The 12062-nt window shown below is 63.8% G+C and overlaps 1 protein-coding gene across 1 annotated transcript; it reads right to left on the bottom strand.

The window, feature by feature from the left end:
• Positions 1–1334: 1334 nt before the first annotated feature.
• On the bottom strand, positions 1335–10614 carry NACAD (NAC alpha domain containing). The gene is made up of 9 exons (XM_074157653.1): positions 10536–10614; positions 4087–7758; positions 3018–3254; positions 2819–2907; positions 2634–2717; positions 2026–2172; positions 1771–1902; positions 1525–1647; positions 1335–1349 (listed from the first exon to the last, which is right to left on the bottom strand). Exons 1-9 carry the CDS (start codon positions 10612–10614, stop codon positions 1335–1337), a joined length of 4578 nt encoding a protein of 1525 aa, XP_074013754.1.
• Positions 10615–12062: the final 1448 nt, after the last annotated feature.

The following is a 12062-nucleotide window of genomic DNA, read 5'->3' as shown; positions in this document are numbered from 1 at the left end:
CCCACCCCCTCCTTCCCCTGGACTTCAAGGGGTCCCCATGGCTGAGTAAACACACACCCCCCCCCACTCCCCCCCCGCCACCAATACCAGGGGTTGGGGACGATGTGCATCCCAACAGCCCTTTCCTTCCCGTTCCCAGGTGGATAAACCCCAGCATGGATTGGAGAGGGGTGGGAGGGGGTGTCCCCAAAAGTGTCCCCAAACCCCCCCACCCCCAGGAACAAGCCTTGATGGAGGCACCAGAGGTTTCCTCCTCCTGGGACATGTTTTTGAGGGAAGGGGAGATTGGGGGGGGGGGGGGGGGGGGGGGTGTTTCCATGGGGACCATGATTTTCCTCCTCCTTTAAGCCAAGGACTGGGAACACCCAGAGCTGGGGGGGGGGGAATTGGGGGGGGGGGGTAGTTCCTTAGTGCCTTTTTTTTATGATTTACGGATTAAAAACAAAACAAATAATCCCAAATTGCACACATGGATGTTCAAGTCATTAAAGACTTAAATTTGGAAGAAAAAAAAAAGGAAAAGCCTCTTTTTTTGACATGATTGTATACGGAGAGCTATAAACAGCTGCAACAGCTCGGGGGGGGGGGGGTGGGGTGGGGTGTGTTTATATTTCAGCAGAAAATGGGACTTAATTCTGGAAATTACCCCGAGTAGGTGGCAGCAGTTGAGGGGGGGTTGTGGGGGGGGGGGGTGGGGGGGGGGGGGGTGGGTGTCTGCCACCTCCGTGTCCCCATCGCCAGCCCTGGTGGCACTTGGGGGGGGGGGGGGCCATGGATGTATGATTTCTGTACAGAATTATTTCTTACAGGTAAAATATAATCCTGCACCCCACCCTGGTTTGTCTCATTGCCTAAAGCCCTTGCTTCCCCCCCCCCCCCCCCAGTGGCCCAGCTTCGTTAATCACCTCCAAATTAACAACAGGGGCTCCGGGACCCATCTAAGGACTGCCCCCCCCCCCCCAATCCAGCACCCCCCTCCCAACCAGGGGGTGGGGGGGGCTCTGTCCCACCATGGTGGCCTCTACACGATGACCACACACACACCCACCCCCCCCCCATATCCCTGGGTGCCCTGAGCACCCCCCCACCACGGGACAGAACCCCCCCCTCTGAGATGTGGGGCACCCCAGACATCCCCCCCCCCCCCCCCCCCAAAAATCACCACGGGGGGAGGCTTTGTGCGATCCAAGTGATACATGAGGCCATTTATTGAGCATTACAGATGGGGAGGAGGAGGATGGGGGGGGTCCTGGAGGAAGGATGGCGAGGGGGGGGGGGAATAACTGTGCATCTATACAGGGTTGGGGAGGGGGGGGCCGGGACACCCCCGGCCGCTACATGGTCAGCTCCTGCAGGGGAGAAAGAAGAGGGTCAGGGACAACCCCCCCCCCCCAAAACGCCCAGAAGCGGGGGGGGGGGTTGCACCCCCAAGTTCATGCCGGGGGAAGTGGGGGGGGGTTGAGGATTTACACCCACCCCCCCCTCACCTTGAAGCCCCCCCCCCCCCAATCCCCGGCCACTCACCATGATGGCGTTGACGATGTCGTTGTTGTTGTGCCGAAGCGCCCGCACGGCTTTGGGCCGCGAGACGTTGGCTTGGGCCATCACCAGCTCGATGTCCCTCACCTCCAGCCCCGTCTCGTCCACCTGCAAGGGGTGGGACATCACCGTCACCCACCCCCTGCTCCCCCATGGAACTGACCCTGTCCCCCAAAAAGGATGCTTTTTTTTTTTTGGAGGGGGGGGGGTGGGAGGTCGCTCTTCACCCACCTCCTCCTCCTCCTCGCTCTCCTCCTTGATGGTGAGGGTCGGGGCTGTCTCCGTGATGAGGGGCGAGTGCTCCATGGGCACCTTGAACTTCTCAGCCGCCGCCTTGTGCACTTGCTGCGACAGGTCCTCGATCTGGGGGGGGGGGTGTGAGAAACGGGGAGGACACAGGATCACCCACAGGCCACCAAGGATGGGTTGTGTGTGTCCCCCCCCCCCTCACTTTTTTCCAGCCCCACACCCCTCCCCTGCCATCACCTTGGCTTCCCCGAAGACGATGTAGATGTCGGACGCGGGGCTCTTGAAGACGTCGGGTTTGGTGATGACAAAGAGGATGTTCTTGGACTTGCGGATGGTGATGCGGGTGACGCCGTGGATCTGCCGCAGCCCCAGCTTGGACATGGCCTTGAAAGGTGGGGGGGGGATGACACACATGAGGGTCACCCCATGTCCCCCACATCTGGCATCACCACACCCAGAGCACACGGGGCCGGGGGGGTGTCTCCAGCCCCCCAACACCATCCCAGACCCCTGGTACAACAGCAAAACTAGGGATGTGGGACAATGTTGTCCCCTAGCATGGCCAGGCTGAGCCCCCCCCTCCCCGAATGGGGGACCCCACATCACCCCCCCCCCCCCCCCCTCCACTGCTGGGACACCCTCATGTGATGAGAAAACCCCCCCAGAGTGGAGACTTGTCCCCCAACACCCCATGCCCAGTGCTATTTCCCCTCCAGCCCATCTTATCCCCCAAACCCTGGGATGGGATGGGGACCCCAGTCCCATGGGGGACCCCCAGTCCCATGGGGGACCCCAAAACCCACCCAGGGATCCCCAACCCCACCCGGGCTGGGGGCCAATCCCACCTTCCTGGCCTTCTTCTCGCTCCGGCTCTGCTTGGCCTTGCTGACGGTCTCCTCCCCGGTGCCCAGTGAGTGGGTGAGCTGTGCCTGCCGGAGAGGGGTGGGTGAGGGCAGCCCCATCGCCCGGGGGGGGGGTCCCCATCATCCCCCCTCCCCCCCCCCCCCCCCATCACCCCCAAAACCCCCACCTGGGTCTGGGCTGGTGGCGGCTCCGAGCCCTCAGGCTCCTCCAGCTCCGGGATGGACTCATCGTTACTCTCCGACTCGTTACACGACCCTGCAGCCAAGCAGAAAGGTGGGATGGAGACGGGCACCCCCTCTGACCCCTCCACCCCCCCACCCCCCCCCCCAAATAAGAGGGGGACGACCCCCCAGGGATCCCCTCACCTTTATGGTTGGCCTCGCAGCGGCGGGGGGCTGGAGGCTGCTTGTCCTGGCGCAGGGCGATGCCAGTGGCTTCCCGCAGGCGCTGGATCTCGGGGCAGGGGTACGGGGGGTCCCCCTCGCTGGAGGAGCTCGACTCCGACTGCAGGGACCCCCGGGGGGGCCCCCGGCTGCCCCCACTGCCCGGCACTGCCTGCCGGCCCCGGGGCTCCTTCTCCTTGCGTGGGGAGGGCTGGGGGGCTGCAGGGAGGGGGAGGGGGAAAAGAGGGGGTTTAACTGGTGGTGTCCCCCCAAAAATCCCCCCATGGATTGAACCCAGCCTGCTCACCCTCACTGTCCACCCTAGAAGCCCCCAGAGGTGCCCCCCACCATGGGTGATGCCCACCCTGGTCCCACGCAATACCCCATGGCAGTGGAGGGGAAGGTGGGGACTGAGCTGGTGGTGCCCCCCAAAAATCCCTCCACGAGGCTGAACCCAGCCTGCCCACCCCGGGATCCCCCAGGGCTGATCCTCAGCACCCCACCATGGGTGATGCCCACCGTGGTCCCACGTGATGCCCCATGATGGTGGGGGCAAGGGGAGATGAGCTGGTGCCCCCAAACCCCTCCATGGAGCTGAACCCAACCTGTCCACCCCCATCACCCACCTTGGGATCCCCAGCACCCCACCATGGGTGGTACCCAGTGATGCCCACCCTGGTCCCGTGTACTATCCCATAGAGGTGGGGGCAAGGAGGAGGCTGAGGTGGTGGTGCCCCCCAAAATCCTTCCATGGGGCTGAACCCAGCCTGCTCACCCCATGTCACCCCCCCAAAACGGACCCCCAGCACCCCACCATGGCTGGTACCCAGTGATGCCCACCCTGATCCCATGTAATACCCCATAGAGGTGGTGGTGCCCCCCAAAATCCTTCCATGGGGCTGAATCCAGCCTGCTCACCCCCATCACCCACCTCGGGACCCCAAGAGGGGACCATGAGCACCCCACCGTGGATGATGCCCACGTGGTGGTCCCAGTGGACACCCCATGGCGATGAGGTGTCGGGGGGGGGGGGGGGGGGTGTGTCTCTTACCTTCGAGGTGCTTCCTGGATGGCGGCAGGACAGAGGGACGCTCCTCGCCGGCGGGGAGCCCTGAGGTGTCCTGGGGGCCGGGTGACGATGGCGGTGACGGCGCGGTGGCGGCGAGAGGAGGCACTTGGCTGAGTTTGGGGACCGGAGGAGGACAGGGGTCCGGTGGCGGGCTGGGGGGCTCGGGGGGGGCTTGGGGTGCTGCTTCCCCAGCCGGCTCCTGGGGGGGCTCAGGCTGAGCCTCCCCCCCTGGGCTGGGCTGGGGGCTGGATGCGGCCCCCGCCATCGCCTCCTCTTCCTCCTGCTGCCTGGGGGGTGCTGTGGGCTCGCTGGGGGGGCTTGGGGGGCCACCATCCCCTGGGACTTTGGCATCGGTGTCCCCAGCAGTCTCATCGCCCGGCTGAGGGGTCGGGGGCTCATGGGGGGCTGGCGACTCTTCCGTCCCCTCATCCCCGGGGGTTCCCTGCTGCGAGGGCTCTGCCGGCACCCCGGGGGGCTCGGGGGACCTGGGGGGGTGTCGGGGGGCCGGCAGGTCCCCGAAGGAGCCCCTTAACATGGCGGTGACCCGTTGACGGTCCTCCCAGGCCACCCCGCTCTCCGAAAAGGCACCGGGTGTTTGGAGCAGTTCGAGGGGGGCCGGGGGGACCCCCACGTACACCTCCCGCTCCGAGGCGGTGAAGAGCAAAGGGGGGACGGCGGGGGGTGAGGGGGGCAGGCAGAGGGCCAGGCAACGGCGGGCAGCGTCCTCCTCTTCCTCCTCCTCCTCCTCCGAAGATGGGGGTCTGGGGGGAACGGCCATCTCCCCCGCGCTGTCCTCGGGGGCGGTGAAGAAGCTGGAGTCGGTGCGGGAGCGGGAGGTCTCCAGCAGCTCCGGGGACGAGTCCTCAGAGGAGGCGGTGGCATTGTCCCACTCCTCAGGGACTTCGCCGGCATCCCCGGGGGGACACGTCATTGTCCCCTCTGCCATTGGCCCCGGCTCCATGGGACACGTGGTCACCTCCGGCTCTGGGGACTCACTGGTTGTGGCCACCACATCTGCCAGATCCTCATCAGCATCACATGGGGACACATCCCATGGCGTCACAGCACTGTCCCCCACACCATCAGGCAGGCTGGATGTCACCGATGGTGGCGCCAGGTCAGTGGCCGTGGTGTCCAGCTCATCCGATGGGCTGGGTGCCATCAATGGCACCGGGTCCATGGCCACAGTGGCCGGTGGGCTGGGTGTCACCAATGCCACCGGCTCAGTTGCCAGTGGGCTTGATGTCACCGATGGTACCAGGTCAGTGGCCAGAGGGCTTGGCGTCACCGATGCCACCAGGTCTGTGGCTGGAGGGCTTGATGTCACCGATGGTACCAGGTCCGTGGCCAGAGGGCTTGGCGTCACTGATGCCACCAGGTCTGTGGCTGGAGGGCTTGATGTCACCGATGCCACCAGGTCCGTGGCCGGAGGGCTTGGCGTCACTGATGCCACCAGGTCTGTGGCTGGAGGGCTTGGCGTCACCGATGGTACCAGGTCCGTGGCCGGAGGGCTTGGCGTCACCGATGCCACCAGGTCTGTGGCTGGAGGGCTTGATGTCACCGATGGTACCAGGTCCGTGGCCGGAGGGCTTGGCGTCACCGATGCCACCAGGTCTGTGGCCGGAGGGCTTGATGTCACCGATGGTACCAGGTCCGTGGCCGGAGGGCTTGGTGCCACTGATGCCACCAGGTCTGTGGCCGGAGGGCTTGATGTCACCAATGGTACCAGGTCCGTGGCCGGAGGGCTTGGCGTCACCGATGCCACCAGGTCTGTGGCCGGAGGGCTTGATGTCACCGATGGTACCAGGTCCGTGGCCGGAGGGCTTGGTGCCACTGATGCCACCAGGTCTGTGGCTGGCGGGCTTGATGTCACCAATGGTACCAGGCCGGTGGCCAGAGGGCTTGGTGTCACTGATGCCACCAGCTCAGTGGCCATGGTGGCCGACAGGCTGGGTGTCAACGATGCCACCAGCGCAGTGGCCGCGGTGTCCAACTCATCAGGACCATCGGTGGCTGCTGTCTCGGTGCTCCCTGCTCTCACGATGCCAAGCTCATGGTCACTGTCACCATTGTCACCATCACTCCCATGGCCACCCTGGGGCTCTCCGTTGGCTGGTGTCACATTGTCCCCCCCAAGCCCGTGGGTTTGGGGGTCCCGGGGCTCCCCGGAGCAGAGCCCAGGGGGCTGCAGGACGCTGTCAATGGCCACCAGCTCCGTGATGGAATCATCCTTCACCGCCAGCTCCTCCTCGGCACCCTCCATCTCCATCACCTCCTCCGGGACCTGGGGGGGCTCCGGTGGAGGACACTCCCCAGAGGCATCCAGCTCCGAAGAGGAGGAGGTGAGGAAGGAGCCATCGGGCTCCACGTTGCCTTCTCCAGAGGCTGCCGGGGGGGTCTCGCTGCCATCCCGCTCCTCCACGGTGGCCACCATCCCCTCGCCGGGGCCGTGCAGGGGGGACCCTTCCGCTGAGGCAGAGGTGGCCGGTGCCATCCCAGCGTGAAGGTGGAGCTCGATGCCGCCATGACGGGGGGTGCGGGAGGCGGGGGGCACCCCCTCGGCCCCCAGGGCATGGCGCTCGGTGCCGTAGAGCCGCTCGTCTTCCTCCCCGTCGTAGGCCGCCGAGTCGGAGGAGGCGGAGGTGTCATCGCGGAAGGCGAAGGACTCGTCCACCCCCTCGGTGATGGAGGTCTCGGACAGGGAGTGGAGGAAGGAGGCAGAGGTGCTGCCGCCTTCTTCTTCTTCTTCCTCCTCTTCTTCTTCTTCGTCATCCTCATCTTCCTCCTCGGCGGAGCGGGGCAGGGGGGCCGTGGCGGGGGGCAGAGGGGCGATCTCCACCGCCTCGGCCTGGAAGAGGAGGCTGCCGCGGAAGGGCAGCAGGGCCGCCGGGATCAGCCCCGCGTCCTCCGACACCCCCCATTCCTCCTCATCCTCATCTTCCTCCTCTGGTGTCTGCCCATCATCTTCCTCCTCCTCCTCATCATCATCCCCTGGCGGGGCAAAGAGCCCATCTTCCTCCTCCTCCTCCTCTGAGGGGTCCATGTGTAGCGCCGCCATGGCTTCGACCTCCGCCATGGTTTCGACCTCCGCCATGGCGTCATCATCCTCCTCCTCCTCCTCCTCACCTTCAGCCTCGGCCACCGCCATGGCTTCGGCCTCGGCCACCAGGTTGGGGGAGCAGGACGGGGAGGTGCTGGCGGTGCCCGAAGACCCCCAGCTGCCCCCCTCGGCCGTCATGTAGGAGCCGGAGGGGGAGGTCGGGGGGGAGCAGAGCCCCTCGCTCTCCCCGTCCGTCTGCTCCTCGGGGGGGGGCGGCGGCAACCGGGACCCCCCGACCCTCACCGGGGTGGAGGGGGCGGTGAAGAAGAGGTCGGGGTCCAGGTTGGCGGGGGGGGGTCTGCTCAAGTGGGGGGGTTCGGCTGCTTGGCGGTGGTGGGGGGTGTCTTTGGTGGGAGCGGGGAAGGGACAAGGCACGGCGGGACCCCCCCGGAGCTCGGGGGGGGCGGCGGGGGAGCGGGTCTCCTCGCCCATGACGATGCGGGTGTCCAGGGGGGCGGCAGCGGGGGGGCCGGGGTCACAGCTGGCCCCCTCGGGCTGCGGGCGAGCCTCCTCCTTGGTGGGCATCGGTGGGGGGCCGGCGGCTGGCGGGGGGGCTGCGGAGAGAGGGGAGAGACCCCCCCCTCAGTGATATAGGACCCCCAGGTTGCTGCCCTGGGGGGGGGGGGGGGGAAGGGGGCACCAAAAGGACCCGGGGGGGGTCACCACAGGGTTTGGGTGACCCTGGGGGGGGGGGGGCGGACACACACAACCCAGTAGCCCCCCCCACCTCCAGCCCCCTCTCCAGTGGGGAAAGGATAGAGCTGCATTAAGGGGGGCGGGGGGGCCAGACCCAGGTGTCTTAGAGTAAGGGGAACCCCTCCATGGGGGGGGGGGGGGAATGCCCCACACACCCCCCAAAAAAAAAAAGCCCCCCCCCCAGCTTCCCTGATGTAGAGAGCTCTGTGCCCACCCATGCACTGAGCTTGTGGGTGCTCAGCCCCCCATTTTCGCAGCCAGGGCGGTGGCTGCAGCCCCCTCCCACCTCAAGAGCACCCCCAAAACCTCCCATTTTGGGGAGGGGGGGTGGGGGGGCGGAAAGACCCGAGTGTTTCCAAGCAAGGGACACCCCTCCAGGGGCAGGGGGGGGACACCCCACATTCCTTCTCCCCCACCAACAAATCCCCCACAGCATCCCTGCAGCAAGGAGCCCTGTGCTCACCCACGCACTGAGTTTGTGGGTGCTCAGCCCCCCCCCCCCCCCAAAACCTCACATTAACGGGGAGGGGGGGGGGGGGGGGGAGTGTGTGTGCAGACCCAGGTGTCCCCAAGCAAGAGGGGCCCAACAGCCCCCCCACCTCCAACAAAGCCTATACCCACCCCCATTTCTGCTGCAGGGAGCTCTGTGCCCACCCATGCACTGAGTTTGTGGGTGCTCAGCCCCCCCATTTCCCAACTGGGGGGGGGGGATTGATAGAGCCCCCCACCCCACCAGCACCCCCCCCCCCCCCCCCTTAGCCCCTCTCTCATTTACCTGGCGCCCCCAGGGACAGGTCCATGGGGCAGAAACAACCTCCACCCACTTCCAGCACCAAACCCAGCACAAGCCCATGTGGCCCCCCCCGGGGGCTTATATAGGGGTGAGGGGGCGGGGCCAGCCCGCAGAGGCTGCTGGGAAGGGGGGGGTGGGGCCTCACCTGGTATTTAAATGGCATCTGCCTCCCCCTCCTCCCCCCCCGACGCTGGGGGGGGCTCATTGCTGGGGTGCCCCGTGGGACCTGGAGGCCCTTAAAGGGTTAATTTGGGGGGGCGGGGGTGCTCAGGGGGTCCCTGGGGCTGTGCGTCCCCCCCCCCAAGTGCCATTTTGGGGGGGGGGGTGTGTGGGATGCCCTTAACCCTACCCTTCCCTGCTGCTGCCTGCCCCCCCCCCCCAGCCCAGGTCCCCCTGGGACCCCCCCAGCTACCCGGGGAGGGGAGGGGGAACGTTTTGGGGTTCCCCCCATCTCCCACCTGCCACAGGGACCCTACAACCCCCCCAGCCCTGGGGGGGGGAAGCTGTGACACCCCACCCCACCCCCCCTCACACAAACCGGACCCTCACCCCCTTTCTTGGGTGGAGCCACCCCCCCCAATCCTCCTCCAGACCTGGGTCCCGGGGGGAAACTGAGGCACACGGGGGGGGTGTGGCGGCACCGGGATGGGGGGGGTGGCCACTGCACCAGGGACACCCCCTCCCCCCCCCCTCCGGGCTGTCCCCAGCCCTTGGGGACACCTACACAGGGTGACCTTGGGCTGCCCCGTGCCTCAGTTTCCCCCCCTGGTGGTCCCTGGAGAGTGGGATGGGGCTGGAGACAGGGGGAGGCTCAGCCCCCCCAGGGCCTGAAGACTTCCCCCCCCGTCCCCCGCCCCCCCCGAGCCGGTCCTGGTGTGGGGGGTGAAGTGGGGAGTGTCCCCAAAGTCACCTCCCGCCTGGCACCGACGGGGCTGGTACCGGAGCCCCTGGGTGGTGGGAGCTGCTGCCGCGGCCGACCCCGAGTCCTCCGTCCTCTATCCCTCATCCCTCCATCCCAGATCCCTCTATCCCTGTATCCCACATCCCTCTGTCCTCCATCCCTCCTGCTCTGTCTCCATCCCAGATCCCTCGGTCCCTCCTTCCTCCATCCTTCCTGCTCCGTCCTCTATCCCAGATCTCTCTATCCCTGCATCCCACATCCCTCCTGCTCCGTCCTCTGTCCTCTATCCCATGTCCCTACATCCCAGATCCCTGCATCCTTCTGTCCTCCATCCCTCCTGCTTCGTCCTCTATCCCAGATCCCTCCATCCTATATCCCTGCATCCCAGACCCCTCCATCCTCCATCCCATACCACTGCATCCCAGATCCCTCAGTCCCTCCATCCTCCATCCCTTGGTCCTCCACCCCTCCTCCTCCATCCTCTATCCCATTTCCCTGCATCCCAGATCCCTCTATCCGTGCATCCCAGATCCCTCTGTCCTCCATCCCTCCTGCTCTGTCCCTATCCCATATCCCTGCATCCCAGACCTCTCTGTCTGTCCTGCTCCATCCTCCGTCCTCTATCCCATGTCCCTAAATCCCAGATCCCTCTATCCCTGCATCCCACTCCCCTCCCTCCTCCATCCCTCCTCCTCCATCCCGTATCCCTGCATCCCAGACCCCTCCATCCCGTATCCCTGCATCCCAGACCCCTCCGCCCTCCATCCCTTCTGCTCTGTCTCCATCCCGGATCCCTCCATCCCTCGGTCCTCCGACCCTCCGTCCTCCATCCCTCCTGCTCCATCTTCCGTATCCCTCCATCCCAGACCCCTCCATCCCTCCCTCCTCCATCCCACATCCCTCCATTCTCTTCCATCCCCGCGGCCTCCCCTCGGCCTCACCTGCCTCCGATCCCTCCGCCATCCCGTTTTCCTTCTCCGTTCCCCCCAAGCCCTGGCCGGGCAGGGATTCTCCGGGCATGGCGCCGGCCCGGCCCGGGCGGCCGCTGCCACCCCCTCACCCGCCGGCACCGGGGGCTGGGGCTGGGCGAGGGCGGCTGCGCCGGGACTCGCCGAGCATTAGCGGGGCTGGGGCGGGGGGGCGGCCCGCGGGATCAGCCCCGTCATCCCAGATGATGTCAGCAGCATTTTTTTTTTTCCTCTTTTTTTCTTTTTTTTTTTCCTTTCTCTTTTTTTTTTCTCTTTTTTTCCCCTCCTTTTTCTCTCCCTTTTTTTCTCTCCCTTTTTTTCTCTCCTTTTTTTTTTCTCTCCTTCTTTTTTTCTCCTCTTTTTTTCCTCCTCTTTTTTTCCTCCTTTTTTTTCCTCCTTTTTTTTCCTCCTTTTTTTTCCTCCTTTTTTTTTCTCCTTTTTTTTTCTCCTTTTTTTTTCTCCTTTTTTTTTCTCCTTTTTTTTTCTCCTTTTTTTTTCTCCTTTTTTTTTCTCCTTTTTTTTTCTCCTTTTTTTTTCCTCTCCTTTTTTTTTCCTCTCCTTCTTTTTTTCCTCTCCTTCTTTTTTTCCTCTCCTTCTTTTTTTCCTCTCCTTCTTTTTTTCCTCTCCTTCTTTTTTTCCTCTCCTTCTTTTTTTCCTCCTTCTTTTTTTCCTCCTTCTTTTTTTCCTCCTTTTTTTTTTCCTCCTTTTTTTTTCCTCCTTTTTTTTTCCTCCTTTTTTTTTCCTCCTTTTTTTTTTCCTCCTTTTTTTTTTCCTCCTTTTTTTTTCCTCCTTTTTTTTTCCTCCTTTTTTTTTCCTCCTTTTTTTTCCTCCTTTTTTTTCCTCCTTTTTTTTCCTCCTTTTTTTTTCCTCCTTTTTTTTTCCTCCTTTTTTTTTCCTCCTTTTTTCCCTCCGTTTTTTTCCCCCCTGTAGGTTTTTCCCCCTTCTTTTTATTCCCTCCCCTTTTCTTTCTCTTCTCCTTTTATTATTTTATTTATTTATTTATTTATTAAAAAACCATCTCTCCGGCGCGGGGTGTGTGCCAGGCACTGCGGCGCGGGGAGGGGAGGGCCCACCCCACCGCTGCTTCTTGCATCAGCTCCAGGGAAACCGGGGCGGGGGGGGGGGGAGGCGGGGCGTGAGGTACAACGGGAGTATGTGTGTGTGTGCCCCCCCCCCCAGCCTCAATTTCCCCAGGATCGATAAGAAAAGGGGATGGAGGTGGGATTTAAACCCCCCCCAAAAAGGGGGATCGGGCATCCAGACGTGTCCTGACACCCCCCCCCCCCCCCCCCCCCCCCAAAAAGCTGCGTGTGTGTGATGACAGATATATGGGGGGGACAGACAACTCAGTGTGTGTCCCCCCCCCAGCCTCAATTTCCCCAGGATGAATGAGAAAGGGGGATGAAGGTGGGATTTAACCCCCCCAAAAAAGGGGGGCTGAGCATCCACCCATGTTCTGAGCCCCCCTAAAAGCGGCTGCGTGTGTGTGATGACAGATAT

The sequence above is a fragment of the Numenius arquata genome, chromosome 12 (assembly GCF_964106895.1).
Source record: "Numenius arquata chromosome 12, bNumArq3.hap1.1, whole genome shotgun sequence".
Taxonomy (NCBI): domain Eukaryota; kingdom Metazoa; phylum Chordata; class Aves; order Charadriiformes; family Scolopacidae; genus Numenius; species Numenius arquata.
Note: the sequence above shows the minus strand (reverse complement) of the source record. Positions and strands in the feature narration are given on the sequence as shown.